Source organism: Protopterus annectens, chromosome 11.part0 (assembly GCF_019279795.1).
Source record: "Protopterus annectens isolate FY-2018-M chromosome 11.part0, PAN1.0, whole genome shotgun sequence".
Classification (NCBI taxonomy): Eukaryota; Metazoa; Chordata; order Ceratodontiformes; family Protopteridae; genus Protopterus; species Protopterus annectens.
In genome coordinates, this window is record NC_056745.1 from 705,510,363 (window position 1) to 705,528,415 (window position 18,053).

The 18,053-nt window shown below is 37.0% G+C and overlaps 1 protein-coding gene across 1 annotated transcript in view; it reads left to right on the plus strand.

Moving 5' to 3' along the window:
• LOC122815567 (protein mono-ADP-ribosyltransferase PARP12-like) overlaps positions 1-18,053 on the plus strand; it is a 991,743-nt gene that overhangs the window by 295,183 nt on the left and 678,507 nt on the right. Inside the window, exon 4 of the mRNA XM_044088173.1 lies at positions 15,804-15,908. Coding sequence (XP_043944108.1) covers positions 15,804-15,908 — 105 coding nt within the window. The remainder of the gene's footprint in view (positions 1-15,803; positions 15,909-18,053) is intronic.

Genomic DNA, 18,053 nt, shown 5'->3' on the forward strand with positions numbered 1-18,053 from the left:
ATCGGCCATGGGATTAAATCTGGACGCTCTCATAAACTGTCCCTTCAACACATTATTAAAAATGTGTTGGGGATGCATGCTGTGCCTATGAAGTAGTGTGTTCCTATAACATAATTTTCTATGAATAGAAGTATTAAGGAGTCCATTACCCAACCTAAACACGTCAACATCCAGGTATGAAATCCTACTACTTGAGAAGTTCAAGGTAAACTTTAAAAAGTCAGTTGAAACATCTATATAGTCTACAAAACTTTTCAATGTATCTACATCCCCTAACCAAATGAGGAAGAGGTTGTCCACAAACCTTTGATACATACCTACGAATTTTCTAAACATATCAGACCTGTACAAAAACTTGTCCTCCCATGCTGCCATCACGAGGTTGGCGTAGCTATTTGCACATGATGTGCCCATAGCTACGCCATCCCTTTGGAGATATATTTCATCCCCAAAAACAAATACATTATTCACCAATATTGTTTCCAGGTATAGTGTAATCAAATCTATCTTCTCAGCCGAGAAATCTGAATGTACACGTAGATATTCTTGTATATAATGTATACCTACATCATTAGGTATTACGGTGAACAAACTTACAACATCTAGGGTCACCAGGAAATATTGCTTTTCCTCACCTAATTGACTAGTAAATGTGTACAAATCTATCAGAAATTGTTTACTGTCTCTGAGTATATAAATATTCCTATCAACCAAAGGCCTTAGAAGAGTCTCCGTATAAATAGAGAGGGGCTCCGTGACCCATCCCTGACCAGCCACAATCGGTCTCATCGGAGGCATTGTTCGGGATTTATGGATCTTTGGTAGTCCCTGAATAACTGGTATTACCGGGTTATTGACTTTAAAATATTCATATAACTCTTTGGTAATACTAGATGACATTATAAGGTCATCGAGCATGTAATATACTTCAAAAACTTTTTCCTTCACAACTGTCAAATCTATCCTAAGATAGAATTTATCATCACTCAAAAGTTGTCTCATTCTTTCATTATAATCAGAGGTATCCATGAGTACAATAGGGCCTCCTTTATCAGCTGGTCTAATGACCAACCTATCATCATTTCTTAACTCATTTAACGCTCTTCTCTGGTGGTAATTCAAATTCTGTCCATGTTTTACATTCTTTTTACCCTGAAAATAATTATATATGTCATTCTCTAGCACTCTACCAAAAACATCAACTACTGGATGCAATTGCGGAACATAAGTGCTATTTGAACGAAAACGAGAACCCTGGGTCATATCATTGCTTATCCCAAAATCCAGTTTAAGTTGTACATTCCTGATAAACATTTTTGTATCAATAATTGTATCAACAATGTCATCCCTTCTTGTTGGAATGAAGTTAAGACCCTTATTTAACACCTGTTCTTCATATTCATTTAAAATCTTACTAGATAGATTCACCACTAATGAGGAGTCCTCTCCCACATCTTTTTCAGCGTGGGACCATGATGTTCCTCGACCGAGCCCTTCCTCTTGTGTCTGCCCCTGCTGGCAGATCGTCTCCTTTCTAAAAACTGACTCTGTGCTATGGGGAAAGGGGTATTCACCTTTTGTGCTGGTAGATGATTGGTATTTCCTACCAGCATAACCTTCGGTCTAACCACCACTTCTGTCTGTATTTATACTAAACTTGAAAGAGTTTTAGATGATGTGCTGTTGCTTGAGAAACGTTTAATTGAACAAAAGAAAGTTAAAATTACCAGAGATGTACGGGATTTTAGGAATAGCCAAGTTTTTACTTGGCCTAGGGAACATAATGGTAATAATAATAATTATAACAACAGTGGTTTGCGTAGTAACCAACGTAGTTATGTATCTGCAGCTTCTCAACGGAGGCCTCCGGAGAATGCTACGGATGGTTTGATACGTGACAATGATGTAGTTAATCAGTTTTTAACTGAGAATGCTAGGAATGAAGTCACTAACAATGTTGAAGTGTTTCCGATTGAAGGGAATAATAATCCCTCAATGGAGAATGATGCAGTTAGGATGAATGGTGATGAGATTAGTGGTTCTTTAGAACCGGAAGCATCCAGGAAGCGTATGTGTAATTCTATTTTAAATAATAATGACACGCCAATACAGACAGAAGTGGTGGTTAGACCGAAGGTTATGCTGGTAGGAAATACCAATCATCTACCAGCACAAAAGGTGAATACCCCTTTCCCCATAGCACAGAGTCAGTTTTTAGAAAGGAGACGATCTGCCAGCAGGGGCAGACACAAAAGGAAGGGCTCGGTCGAGGAACATCATGGTCCCACGCTGAAAAAGATGTGGGAGAGGACTCCTCGTTAGTGGTGAATTTATCTAGTAAGATCTTAAATGAATATGAAGAACAAGTACTAAATAAGGGTCTTAACTTCATTCCAACAAGAAGGGATGACATTGTTGATACAATTATTGATACAAAAATGTTTATCAGGAATGTACAACTTAGACTGGAATTTGGGATGGGCAACGATATGACCCAGGGATCTTGTTTTCGTTCAAATAGCACTTATGTTCCGCAGTTACATCCAGTAGTTGATGTTTTTGGTAGAGTGCTAGAGAATGACATATATAATTATTTTCAGGGTAAAAAGAATGTAAAACATGGACAGAATTTGAACTATCACCAGAGAAGAGCGTTAAATGAGCTAAGAAATGATGATAGGTTGGTCATCAGACCAGCTGATAAAGGAGGCCCTATTGTACTTATGGATATCTCTGATTATAATGAAAGAATGAGACAACTTTTAAGTGATGATAAATTTTATCTTAGGATAGATTTGACAGTTGTGAAGGAAAAAGTTTTTGAAGTATATTACATGCTCGATGACCTTATAATGTCATCGAGTATTACCAAGGAGTTATATGAATATTTCAAAGTTAATAACCCGGTAATACCGGTTATTCAGGGACTACCAAAGATCCATAAATCCCGAACAATGCCTCCGATGAGACCGATTGTGGCTGGTCAGGGATGGGTCACGGAGCCCCTCTCTATTTATACGGAGACTCTTCTAAGGCCTTTGGTTGATAGGAATATTAATATACTCAGAGACAGTAAACATTTTCTGATAGATTTATACACATATACTAGTCAATTAGGTGTGGAAAAGCAATATTTCCTGGTTACCCTAGATGTCGTAAGTTTGTTCACCGTAATACCTAATGATGTAGGTATACATTATATACAAGAATACCTACGTGTACATTCAGATTTCTCGGCTGAGAAGATAGATTTGATTACACTATACCTGGAAACAATATTGGTGAATAATGTATTTGTTTTTGGGGATGAAATATATCTCCAAAGGGATGGCATAGCTATGGGCACATCATGTGCAAATAGCTACGCCAACCTCGTGATGGCAGCATGGGAGGACAAGCTTTTGTACAGGTCTGATATGTTTAGAAAATTCGTAGGTATGTATCGAAGGTTTGTGGACAACCTCTTCCTCATTTGGTTAGGGGATGTAGATACATTGAAAAGTTTTGTAGACTATATAGATGTTTCAACTGAATTTTTGAAGTTTACCTTGAACTTCTCAAGTAGTAGGATTTCATACCTGGATGTTGACGTGTTTAGGTTGGGTAATGGACTCCTTAATACTTCTATTCATAGAAAATTATGTTATAGGAACACACTACTTCATAGGCACAGCATGCATCCCCAACACATTTTTAATAATGTGTTGAAGGGACAGTTTATGAGAGCGTCCAGATTTAATCCCATGGACGATGGATATAGGAGGGAAGTAGAAGAACTGAAAGTGAGGTTTGTGGATAGGGGATATGATGAAAAGAAAATTGAAAGAGTAATTATGAAGGTAGATGATTTAAGGACCACCAGAGCAAGACCCTATTTTTCTGGACAAGTCATTCAATCTGAGGATAGAATACCATCAAATATAATGGAGACTAGAGCATCTATGTTCTTCACTAAGGATACCCAGGAAGTGAAATGTCTGATGGCCAAACACTGGGATATCCTACTATCAGATAGTGAAATAGGTAAAGTTGTAGGACCAGAACCTAAAATAGTATTTAAAAATAAACCTAATCTAAAAAGGTTGTTATGTAGGCCTAAGAATGTAAGTTATAGGAGAAGGACCACTAGACCTGGTATGAATACCGTAGCTTGTGGAAAATGTAATCAATGTACTTACATAAATATAGACACGGTATTTGTACATCCGGTCACGGGACGTACGTTTTGTTTTAATACAGATACCAGTTGTGATAGTAAAAATGTTGTTTACTTGGCAAGATGTGTCATGTGCCCTGCGTTCTATATTGGGAAAACCAACCGAACATTAAAAGAACGAATTAGGGAGCATAATTACCATATTAGGTTAGGATCAGAGTTCAATGCCCTGGCTAAACATTGTAAAGAAGTAGGCTCTAATCATACCTTTAAGTTTTGTATCCTACAGATGTTAGAGTATAGCTATAGAGGAGGTGATTTAATAAATCAAACCCTGGAATGTGAATTAAGATGGATAATTAGATGGAGGGCGGACGAACCACTGGGTTTGAATGATAAGGTTCAAATTAAACCATTTCTGAAGAGTAGGAGAATCTTTAGACCTAAATTAATAAATAAATAAATAACTAGTGTATTGGTTGTCTATGGTAATGTACATATCTGGAATGTGTTTGTGCAGTTTTAAACTTGCTACTGTTTATTAGAGTTTTAGAATATGATTTTAAAATAGTATTTGAATGTAAATATTTTACTGTCTAGTATTTTTATGATTATAGGTGCAGTATGTTTAGCCATATATTGTATGTAATAATGTTGCACAAATCTAGATCTTATGTATAGGGTTTATTATTAACTTCTGAATGTATACTTCATTTTTTATTGGAGCACTAGCGCTTTAAGTTACATCATGATGTTTTTAAAAATTTTTTCACCAATCATGGCTTGAGGAGGGTTATTTAAATAACCAAAATGTCCTGCTATTTATATAAGTCTGAAGAAGCCTACGGGTGAAAGCGCTTACTTATGTTAATTTGTGAATAAAAATCTCTTTTCATCTACAAAGCCAGCAGCATTGTTGGATTATTGGATGTTCCTATCTACAATTTTCTTGAGGTTTTCGAGATCGTGAATAAGTGCCATTAGGAAACAGTGTTTTTATGGTGACTGGTTTAATTTATTTTTCATTGACGCTGCTTCCGAGTTCTGTTGGCTTGTTGTGCTGCATCTGGTTATATTATATATTTTAATACTGTTCACATTTACAGAAAGTACTTTCAAATTTTCATTTTCCCTTTTCCTTAGATTCATGGTTTTATAAGTTCATAGCTAATTGCTAGTCTAGCTTTCTTATAGGCCATTCTAAGCCTAGCCAATTTCCCTACCAAAGGTGAGAGTCAAACACTGTATCTTGTGCCTGTGAGTCAAACATCTTAACCATTATAGCAATCCACAATCATTAGATGTATCTATGATTTTTCATTAATTTCCTTTGTTTTTTTTCCTTTGTACTTATCCCTTTAAATTTTCTTTTTCTGTTTTACCCTTTTACCAGTATATTTTTTTCTTTTACTGGCTTCCAAATGTATTTTAGAATGTTATTCTATGCCCTCTTTATTATTTTTGACATTTAATTTTTCTTCTGTTTCACTGCTTCTAAAATGTCTTCTCTTTGTTCATTTTATTTTCATTCTTTTCCTTTTTTCTTACTCTTATTTTCATTTTTGCAACCCATCCATAAATGTCCAGTTTATTTATAACATTTCAATTCACATCATGCCCCATTTCCCCACAAATATGTTTTAGGTTGTCCCCAGTATTTTACGACATGCCTATTCCTGACCACATTTATCATGCTTGGTATATGTATAAATGTTTCTCTTTCTATTTTTAACACAATATTGCAATCCTAACCACCAATCCATAAACCCCTTTTGTTATAAATGTTTGTAATGTCCTGTCCAGCACTTTAATGCCCTTTTGAAGTCTGTCTTTCTACCTCTTGTTTGAAATTGTGCATGAAATTTCTCTTTTGTTTCCGTGTCAAATTAATTTGACATAAAGATTCCATATGCTCCAGTCTTTCTTTTTTTCATATTCACCAAGGAAAGTTTCCTATTTAAAAAATAATATATAATGTCACAATATGCCTCTTTGTTAATTAGAATAAATGATCTTATCTCATGTGCTTTGTGAAGATAGGAGGTACTGCCAGACATGCCAGGGAGAAGAAGGGCAGTGGATGTATGACTTGCGCCAGCACAGCCAGCTGGAATTTTGTAAATAATTAAATGTCATTTGTACATCAAGCTGATTTTTACAGATGCTTGTGCTGAAAATGTATTTGTGAGCTTTGATTGTGTTAATTGTGTTAAAATGTATCAACAGTGCACCCTGCTGAAATCAAAATAAATGTATATATATTATGGTATCTGAATCAAATGTATATGTGTTAATAGAGGACACTGGCACAGCAACAGTTAATCAGCTGGCTTATTTTAAGAAAAAAAAAATAAGGGAAGTGTAAATGAAATGTTAAATCATTGAACAGTACCCCACAGTACTGAGTAGACCTGGAGATGGTAGGTCTGGGCGCAGCCATTATCTGTTAGTTTTTGTAATGAAGGGGGAAGTGGTGTAAATGCTTCTGGCTCCTAAGCACTGCCATAAAAGCTCTAAATGTGTATTGCAGCCATCTAAGAACCTAGAGTCAGGTGACCAGATGAGGTCATTCCGGAAGTCATCTTGGATATTATATTTTACAGGGAGTAATCTCAGAGGAGAGTATTCTGTTTGGGTGCCTGACTAGAAAGACTGCTCATGTATTTCATCGTGCCTTACGAAAGTAAGTTACTAGGGAACAGTAAATTCTCTTAGATTCAGTCAGGAATATAGTGAAACTAAGTTTAGAGATTGATTTTCTTTATTCATATGAGTCTGTCCATCAATGTTGTTTTCAATATTTTCTGTTATTTGAACACTGTGGTTTACTGTGGATATATATTTAGTATTTTCTTGTCCTTTTGTTTATTATTAAATATATTTAAGCTTTTCATTGTGACTGGTCCTTTTTGAAAGTATTAGCCTTTGAGAGTACTTATATTTATTTGGTGACACTGTGTTGGCCACTCCAGAAGGAATAGCCATCTTGGAGAACTACTACAATTTGTATTAGTATTAATATTGCACAGTATAATTGGACACCCTTTGTTAATGGCCTTAGAGTAGCTGATTGTGAAGTGTCTGGAGGCAGTGATAACTACCTTATAGTCTGGGCAGAAGGAGGCATAGATAGTAGACCTGTGCCAGCCTTTCCCAGGTGTGTGTGCATGTGTATGTGTGAAACTTAACTCTCTCAGTGTGTGTGTGTATGTCAGCCATTTGTGTCAGGGAAACAAAGCACTGGATTTACAGAGAGGGTACTGGAGGACTTGGCTTGGACGCTCAGCTTAGGACCTAACCCTACAGCTGTGCCAGTGGGGAGTCTTGTTGGTGATCTGGAGGGAGACATCCAGACCCCTGGCTGAGTGTGTTCCCTGTGTGCTGTTAGGGGAAGCTGTACTTGATGCAGAGTGGTTTAATAAACCCAAGCCTCCTTGCTCTTTTTTCATATATAGAATCCCTCCCTTGACTGGATTCAGTCTTGAGCCCCATGTAAAAGAAAATATAATCATAAGTAGTTCCTTTTCATACTTAATAGGAATCATATAGATGTTAGCAACATAAATAATTTTTCCCATTACCATGGTGTTCAACTAATGTGCTTTTTTCTATATGAAATCTATATGATTTCCAAAAATTAGTAATGTCCTTCACTTCTTTGAGCACATTATCCCATTGTTGTTGTCTGTATTCATTCCTTCCAAATATTATTCCCAATATATCTATATATTTTTCATTGAACTCAATGCTTCCTATCATACCTTCAAAACCAAATCCTTTACTTTTCTCTTTATTTCTACTTAAGCTATTTTTTTTAAAAAAAAATTATACTTAATATTTCATTTACTTTTTCCAGCCATACTTAATTTTTAACAATTAATACAATATCATCCACATAATTATGCATTATTGGCAATTGTACTTTTTTCATTATTTTGTATCCACCGCTACTTGACATTTTATTAATTTATTTCACTATTACATTCATAACGAATAAGAAAATTACACTACTGCCTGGACAGCCCTGGTTTATTCTACATTTTATTTTTATTTCTTTTGCAATCCAGCCATTTATATTTAGTTAAATATAGTTCCTTTCATAAACAGATTTTATTACCTGCAATATTTTTTGCTTACATTATATGCCTGAAAATTCCCCATAATGATTTATACTGAATATTATCATAGGCTTTACTTATATCCCTATCATAACCTTCACTTTTACATTTTTATTTATATCATCAACTGTTTCTCTTATTATCTACAATAACTTTTGACTTCCTTTCCCTTTTCTTCCGAATACATTTTGGTCATGTATTTTATCCATTTTTATAACCTTCTTGTTATTCTCATAAAAAAATTATAATCCAAATTATTCAATGTTATAGGTCTTCAATTTTTTATCTCCCCTTTATTTCCTTTTTTTTAATATAAATGTTATAACTCCTGTACATATCTCATTCTCTTTAATTCCAGTTTCTAACCATCATTCATAACTTCTATAAAAATATTTGTTGCCACTCTTTCATTTCTTTATACATACTGTATTCAATTCTATCCAATCCTATTGCAGAATTCATGTTAATATCTTTTAGAATTTCATTCAATTCTTTCATAGTTATTTTTTTCTAAATACTCATTATCTACATTATTTCATTTTTCATCTTTATAAATTTGTTCTGTTTTCTTCTCTTTTGTCAAATAATTCCAATACATATTCTTTAATTATTTTGTATATTCCTTCTTGCTGTCTTATTTGCTAACCTTCCTTATTTTTTTAATTTTCTTATTATTTTTCTTTCCTTTAGCATTTTACTCAAATGTTATTTATTATTTATTTATTTCAGTTTGATGACCGGGGAGGTTCACTGGGCTTGGGGATCCCGTTTTCCATGGAGGACCGGGGAGAAAAGCTCCAACAATACATAGTTACATGAATAATTACTAAGAAACTTTGCATTACTGACAAATAAACAAGTAGCATTCATAAAGAAACAAACAATTACAATTTTTTTAGGTGTAAAAGACAGGCAAATGGCCTTGTGGCTAGATTTTACAGTATAGTTATTTATACAAAATACAAATGAGCAAGGTTAGCTAGGTGAGAGGTTAGCCAGGAGTAAAAGTGGAGGAGACCTTGATAGGTATAAGGTGAAGTGTACAGTTGCATTTCCTGTTTGAGTAAAGATGAGAATGAAGAAGAGTTTTAAAGTTTTTGAGGTTATCACAGGTCCTAAGAGTGGAGGGAAAAGCATTCCATTTTTTTGGCTAAGGTGAAGGAAAGCAGAAGTTGACCAGCTGGGCACTTGGGTTTATGGATGGTGATTAGGTCTTGGTGGGTAGATCTAAGTGTTCTATGGGGAGTATATGGTTGTAGGATATTGGATAGTGCAGGGCACTTGGTAGGTTGGAATAGTAGTCTATAGGCAGTTATGATTTGGAGAAAGTCAAGTTAGTTATGGAGTTCAAGCCACTTTAATGAGTGAAGGGAGGAACAGTGATGAGAGGAAGATTTGGCTTTGGTAGCAAATATGGAGATTTTATTGTAACATACTTCTAGTTTGGAGGATAATGAGGAGGATAAATTAGTAAGCAGAGGGACGCCATACAGTAGAGAGGGAAGGAGATAAGTAGTGGCGAGAGTTAGTCTGGTAGCAGGAGAGAGGAAGTAGTTGTTTTTATAAAGTAGGCCGAATTTTATGTGGGTTTTCTTTATGTTTAGCTGGACTTGAGTATTAAATTTTAGGTGTTCATCAATGGTTACACCAAGAAGTTTGGCAGAGGGAACGACCTCTAAAATGGAGTTGTTATGGCTGGTTATTTGGAATGAATTTTTATCAATAGGGGAGGACTTAGAAGGAGAGAATAGAAGGATTTTAGTTTTGTTAACATTTAATGAGAGAGGATTTTGGAGCATCCAGTTTTTTGTAGTTGAGAAAGCTGTTTATGTCAGTAGTTGGAGATCTGTTAAGTTGGAGGTGCAGCAGATCAAAGTAGAATCACAGCATATTGAACAATTTTAGTATTGGATATGGCCTTGTGAAAGTCATTAATAAAGACGTTGAATAGAACTGGGCCAAGTATGAATCCTTGGGGTACTCCAGTGGGGGTAGGATGGAAGGTGGGGGTGACTACCAGGGACCTGTTGGAAAGATAGCTGGAGAACCAGGAGAGAGTTTTGTGGGAGAGATTGAGATTAGACAGATGATTTAGAAGGTGGGTGTGGGAGATGGTATCAAAAGCTTTAGATAAGTCCAGCAGAACTGAAGATACTAAATTACCGTAATCACGGGCTAAATTGACAGCATGTAAGAAGGCGAGAAGGGCAGTGTTGGTACTATGTCCTGTGTGGAAGCTGTGTTGGGTAGGAGAGAGTAGCTGGTGTTTGGTAAGGAATGGCAAGAGCTGAAGGTGGATGCATTTTTCAAGGAGTGTTTAGAGAGTAGTTTCTTTATTTGGTAGGTGGAAATGGGTTTGAGTTCGAAAGCAGGGGGGAAGGATGGAGAGGATGTTTGGTTGGAGTGGGGTTGAGGGTTGTTGTTGGTAAAGGTCTTGGTTAGCTCAGCAATAGAAGTGATGAAGAAGATGTTGAATAGTGAGGCAATTTCAAGGTCAGATTTGCTGGTGTCAGGGCAGGGATTGTTTTTAGTACCTGGGCTAAGGAGGGAGTTGATACAGTTCCAAATTTGTTTGGGTTTTTTGCATGATTTGTTTGCATTTTGATGTAGTAGGACTTTTTGCCTTTGATAACTTGTTTTTTGGCAAGGTTTCTTAGCTGTTTGTATTTAAGTAAGATGTCTGGTTGTTTAGTTTGGAGGTATGTTTTCCAGATTTTATCTCTTTGTAGCATACCCTTTTTGGTGTCTTTGGTAAGCCATGGGGTGGTCTTAGTTTTTACTCTTTTTGTTCTTACTGGAGCTAGGGAGTTAAGGACATTTAAGAAAGTTGAATTGAAAAAGTCAATGGCTGAGACTAATGGAAGAGGTTTCAGGGGGTTCCAATTGGTATTCCTGAATGAATCAGAGAAAGTAGTAGGGTTAAAGTTAGAGAGGTTCCGAGTGTGGATAAACTGGTGGGAGTGTGGAGAGGTGAGGGAAGCTCAATGGATGAAGGCAGGGAGGTGGTCTCCTAATTGGTCTGGTATGACACCATATTGTATGACTTTATTGGGTTGAGATACTAGGATCCAGTCTAGTATGGAGCCTGGGGGTTGGTTTTGTTAGGTCTAGTGAGGGTGTTAGTAAGTTGAGTGTAGTTAAATAGATTGATTGACATGGTGGGGTTAGGGTTGTTGATTTTGTTCCAGTCTATATTTACATTGTCCAATATGTAGGTTTCCAGTTTAATATTTGAGGAGGCCCAGGAGATGATGTCTTCCAGGGTCTTGGTGTTGTTACCTGGAGGAATATAGAGGGAAATGAAGCAGATGCTTTTATGATTGTTAATTTTTAGAAGGCCTGCTACAAGTTCAGCATTATTGAAAGAAGGGATGGGATTAGGGTATGGAGTAAAGGACAGCTGGTTGGAGTAGATTAGTGCTAAACCGCCACCTCAAGTACTTAGGCGGTCAGATCGAAGTGATTGAAATCCAGAGGGAAGGAATTCAGAGTCACTTATGTGAGGTTTTAGCCAGGTTTCAGAGATGGCTGCAATGTCAGGTGAGTTGTTAGTGAGCCAGGTATGAAAGTGGGTTGCTTTATTTTTTAGGCTTTGGGTGTTGATGGTCAGGAATTTGAGGTATTTATTGGTGGAATTATTGTGGGAGCTTATGCAGTTAGTAGGATAGATGTGTGGTCCTGGATTAGGGTGAATGTCACCGGCTAAGCAGAGGTAAGTGAGATAAGGAATGCGTTGTTTTGGTTTGTACTTAGTTAGAAGTGTCTGGTAATGAAAAGATCTGGGTTTGTAGCATTTAGTAGTGATTGGGAGAAGTTTTAGTTTGAAGTGGAGGGAAGGGTGGGAGGGAACTAAAGAGGCTGAGATGTTGTGGAAGTGTGTTGTGTGGGGGAGGTGGGGAGGCAGAGGTGGAGGGTGTAGATGGAAGTCAGTATAGGAGGTAGCATGGTATAGAGGAAGTAGAAGAAGGATGAGGATGGATGTAGAAATAAAGATTTTAGGATTAAGAGAGAGCATGATAGGTGGGGCCTGTTGGATGCAAAAGAGAGGAGGTTAAGGGACTTAGGAGGGAAGGGGTGTGGTAGTGAGAGGCAGGTGGGGTGGAGGGAAAGTATTGAGGATTGGTTGGTGGTGAGAGGGAGGGATGTTAGGAGGAGAATAAATGTAGGAGCACTGGGGTGGGTGGGATTTGGGGGTGGGGTAGGGGAGCGGAGTGAGCCCGCAGAGTGAACAGAGTGGGTCAGAAACAAGGACATGGAAGAGCAAGTCAGTGAGGAACAATCAGTGAGGTGGGTAGTAAGCACAGAGCAGCAAGGCTCAGGAGTAAGGTGCAGTTCTGCTAAGAGAGATTGAGGGAGAGAAGGGAGGCTACAGAAGGTAGGGCAGGGCAATAGAGCAAGTAGGACAGATAAATATCCAGCAGCTTGATTTACTTTACAATAAAGTATTTAAAAATAGGTTAATGCTGCCATCTGGTGGACAGATCTGTTAACAGCAGAGGATGGCTAGGCACCTAAGAGGGGTAAGGGACTGGAGAGAGCAGGTTGAGTGGGTTCTGCGGTAGGCTGCTAGCATGCACATGTAGTATTACAATATTGCTATTGGATGTGCAGACAACTTTCTAAAATGGTACATACACTTTGGTTCTTTTGAGTGTTAGCACAGGTTCTGCCCAGGAGACCAGTACAGGACTGGGAAAGTAAGTGTTCGATTTAAATGGATGTCAATAGTCAGGAAATTCAGGAAATCTCAAGGCAGGATACACCAGGGAATGATATACACACGGCAGGACAAACTGGAAAAGAAATTATATAAATAATGACTAGCACAGGGAGACTCACAGCAGCCAGGTTAGAAATACAGGATTAAATCTTATGAGGTTATAGTTTGCAGGTAGGGTGCATGCAAGAGAGAGAGAGAGGGAGAGAGGAAGTACTACATAGTGTGGTAACTTGTAACATAAGCTGCAATATAATACTACTATACAGGCAGGACAGCCACAGAAGAGTATAGGCAATGACATACCATTTACTGAGGCATAGTGGTATGATACTACCTCTTCTTTCATTCCTTGTAAACAAAATATGACAAGTTAATTTTAATTGGATTCATTTTATATATTTCTCTTTCTTTTTCATAGAAGGATTTTTTCTTATCTACTAAGTGTCTAAATGTTTCTTGACTTAATATGTTATATCTCTCTTTTTCTTTTCTTCTTTTTTCCTTATACATGCTAAAACACTTTTTTATATTTGCCTGTAAAACTAATCCACCAAAGAGTTCATTTCTTATAAAATTATCTTATATTCATATGATTTGTCCATAATTCAACTTTTGTCTTCTAAATCTAATTCCTTTCATTAATTCTCTTTATTCCTTTTCCTTCTCTTATATATTCTTCATTTTCCTGTAATTTAACCCATATAGCCACGTGATCTGAAAATCTGCACCCACATCATCAGAAAAAACATCTGGTAGTGATTCTACCATTTCAACTACGTTTTCAGCAACTTTCACTCCATTTTCAACAAAAGCTGAACAGCCATGTTTTCTCCCTGTTCCTCCTAGCTGTCTCCACACCTGGAGAGGAAACAGAAAGTCAGCATGTGTAACACACAAAGCTTTCCCCCAAATACCAAGAGTAGGGGAAGTTCCCAGATGCTCTGGCCAAATTTTTCCTGATAGTGTGAATATCACCTGGTCAAAAAAGGATAAATAAAAATAAATAATTGTTAGATGAATACTAAAACACAAGTGTCAGAATGGATTTATTCAAGCAGAATTATTTCAGACATTGCTTTTATTGCAAGTCTCGGAAAGAAAGGACACCTCTGATTTGTCAAAATGCAGTTTGAACACAAGGATATTGTTTAATATTGCATTACTAAGAAATAAGAAATATGGCAGAGACAGATTGCCATTTTGCTTTGATCTTGTTTTTATATGAATAGAGTACTATCAGGTGTAAAGGAAAATTACTGATTGTTGGGGTGTGAAGTCAAGGGAAACGTGTTCAGCAATGGAGAGCCTTCTTGAAATGTAACAATCTTAGCTGTCATTTAAATGAGGAAAAAGAACATATTATTGCATTTTGTTGATGTCTGCTGAAGACTGTCTGTTATTATTGGAGAATGTTCCAAACGTTCTACATAAGTTTAAGAATAGCTGATTTTGTATTTTGCTTTATGTTTATAAGTTTGCAAGTAGTCTACCATCTATTAGAACCATACTTATAGTTTGCATTTGTGATTCTTAGAAAACTGCTATCCTGTTCTGTGTAAAATCTATTGTCATAACATGATTTATATCTCTGAGAACTTTCTTGAGACAGACAGCAGTCAGCAGTGTTAGATGTAGCATGACAGGAGGAGATTAGACTGCTAAGCAGGAAAAAAATTGCACAAAAGCTCAGTTAACCAAAATATTTTTACAAGCCATGTTACACTTTATGTGCAGCTAGGTATGCCTTGCACTGTCAAAACTAATCTTCCGAACCCTCTTTATAGTTATTTATTTTTGTTGACCAGGGTACAGCACTGATCAGAAATTGACCAATTGCAGTTTCAGACTGGGGTGTGTGTTACATTAAGAACAGAAAACAATCTGCAGTAGTAAGAGAGATTGTAATATTAGAAAGATAAACCATCTGTCAATATACATCAGTGTAAAATGATATACATGGCAGTGGTATCATTGGTCAAACTTGAAAAAGGAATGAACAAATGGTAGTATTGGTTGTGTAGAATTTGGTGTCAGCCCTGTATATAGTTAGATTGGAGCTATAGGTTAGACTAAGGTAAGAATAGTGAGGCATAGGATAGATGGAAAGGATATAGCAGTTAGATTAGGGGATGGATTCTCATCTGTTCTTAAACGACTGGGAGTTTTGTTCTGTGTGAGGACAATCTAACCTTATTAAGAACTCATCTGCTATTTCAGGTATGCAGATACACCTTGAGTTTCTGTATCTTCCAAGAAAGGATCCTCCTCTATTACAGTGAATCTTAAATTAGAAGCATTAAGGCTAGACCTCATTTCCATGTTCAATCCTTTTGTAATCCACAGTAACCAATAAGTATTATACAAAACATGTTCCCGGGATTGTTACTAAAAATTAATCTGTGTGCTCTCATCAAGTTTAACCAGTTATAGCAGTTAAAAAGAAACAAAAGGCAACATATATATATATATATATATATATATGTATATATATATATATATATGTGTGTGTGTGTGTGTGTGTGTGTGTGTGTGTATTTATTGACTACCACATATGTGAAACATCTGCAGCTATTCTTTAGATATCAGTGGTTAAATGAAAAAGTACCAAGTTATAAAGCAAGCATAAGAAATGACATTAGTTTATACCAACATCAAGGATTTAAATTAGCAGTTTTTATTGTGTCATCTATAAACAACCTCTGAGAAGTACTATCAGTTTTACAAGTAATGAAAATGAATTAGCTAAGCAGTTTGTGGAATGAAAATAGCCTGCTGTAAGTAAACTATAATTGTTTGGTTTATTTTTCAGTAGAACCAACAACCTGGGGTCATCAGGTACCTGTAAACTCCAAGAGAAATGCAGACAGTGAAGAAATCTGTTTGAACTACCTTGCTAAAAATTGTCGTTATAAAGGTAGGCTAATAAAGTTTGCGTGTATTTTTGAGGAATGCAATGGTTTATGATGGACAGTATCGTTGATCTTGTTGTAATATACTGTTTCCCTTTTCTCAGTCTCAACCTTGCATATGATTCTATTACTTTTTTTGTCTGTTGTACTTTGCTTTGAATTTGACTTATAATTATTTATATTTGCTTTGAAACCATTTGTTATCCTTCCATTAACCACAGATCTGTGCAGACTGATTTTTATGCCTTGGCACTTCCTTAGGTTATGAATGATTTAACCAAATATTTGAACAAACTATTTTAGTGGTATGCCGCTGCTTTTGCGAACAGATGCTTTATACTGTCTTTTACAAGTAGCCTATAACTGCAAACTTTAATGAATAAACTGAAATAATTAAATCTGTTTACCCAGTAAAAAAATTCAAGAATGTGACAGTTCCCAGTGAACAAAGCTTTATTGTATCCAGCGACACTTCATCACAAGTGCTCTGGCTACTGACTTCTAGGGGATATGAACCCCAGTTTGTCTTAAATTTGTATATCATTCACCTTAAATTAATTCAGTGAAATGACTAATGAAAACATGCCCAGTCACATATTCATTAAAAGAACTGAATTTTGGACAGTTATGAAACCCCTTCAGTAAATTATAAAACTTTCCCATGTAGAACTGAATTCATACCATTATTTAGAAGATTTAGCAGCTTCTGAATGAAGAAAACCCCACAGAAGCTGTACTGCCCAAGAAACAACCTACAATGAGAGGAAGAAGAAGAGGAGCCCACCTTAGAAAAAGTAAGAACAGCACTAAGGAAGGTGAAGTCAGGGAAAGCTGCAGGCTCAGATGAGGTCACAGCAGATATGATAAAGATGCTGGGTGAGATGGGGAGAAATGTCTCCTGAGGGTACTAATAGCAGTGTGGAGAGAAAGGCGTATTCCAGATGACTGGAGAATAAGTATACTCATGCCATTGTACAAGAGCAAAGGGGACATCCACAACTATGGGCAGTACAGAGTCATCAAATTCCAACCAGATTGCATGAAAGTTCTGGAGAGGGTAATTGATAAACAGATACACAGAGTAGTAGAATGTAAGATGGTGGATGAGCAGTTCGGACTCAGATCAGGATGCAGCACAATTGACCTGTTGTTTGCACTGAGACAGATATTTGAGAAGAAGCTAGAGATGAGGAGAGAGTCCATCTGGGCATTTGTAGACATAGAGAAAGCATATGACAAGGTCCTAAGAAAGTTGATCTGGGCAGTACTTCGGTGGTTTGAAGCCCCGGAAACATTGGTAGAATTAGTGAAGGCTATGTACAAGGACCCAGTGACTCAAGTACGAACAGTGTTCAGCCTCACAGAGGGTTTCCCAGTGGGACTGGGTGTACACCAGGGTTCAGCTCTGAGCCCACTGCTGTTCATACTGGTGATGGACTACATTAGCAAACAGTTTGGAGGGAACAGATCAACAAAGCCGGTGTATGCAGTTGATGTGGCTAGAACTTCAGCAAAGGATAGGAGAATGGAATGTAAATCTGAAGGCACATTGGATGAAACTAAGCACAGATAAGATGGTGGTAATGGCAGCAAATTGGGGAAATCAGAAGAAGTTGAGAATAGAGATAGAAGAGAACATAGTGGAACAGGTAAACAGCTTCAAGTATCTGGGAGGGGTGGTTGAGGAAAAGGGTAGTCTGAATAAAGAGGTCAAAGCTAGAATCAGAGGGGCTGCAGCCAACTGGCATAGACTATCAGGTGTAGTCTATGACAGAAGAATGCTAAGGAAGCTGAAAAGTAAGGTGTATAATACAGTGGTGCAACCAGTTCTACTGTATGGTATAGAAACCTGGGCAGTAAAGGCAGAACAGTTGAAGAAGGTAGATGTGATGGAAATGAAGTGCCTGAGAAAGGTAATAGGATGCACACTGTAGGACAGACAAAGAAATGAGGACATAAGAGCAGCAGCCAAAGTAGCTCCAATTGCAGAAAAAATCAAAGAGAACAGATTACGGTGGTTTGGTCACATGTGTAGAAAAGCAGAAAACAGTCTGGTGAGGAAGATTTGGGACAGACAGGAAGAAGGTAAGAGGAAACGTGGATGTCCAGCAAAGAGGTGGCTGGATTGTGTGAAAGAAGGTCTGTGACAG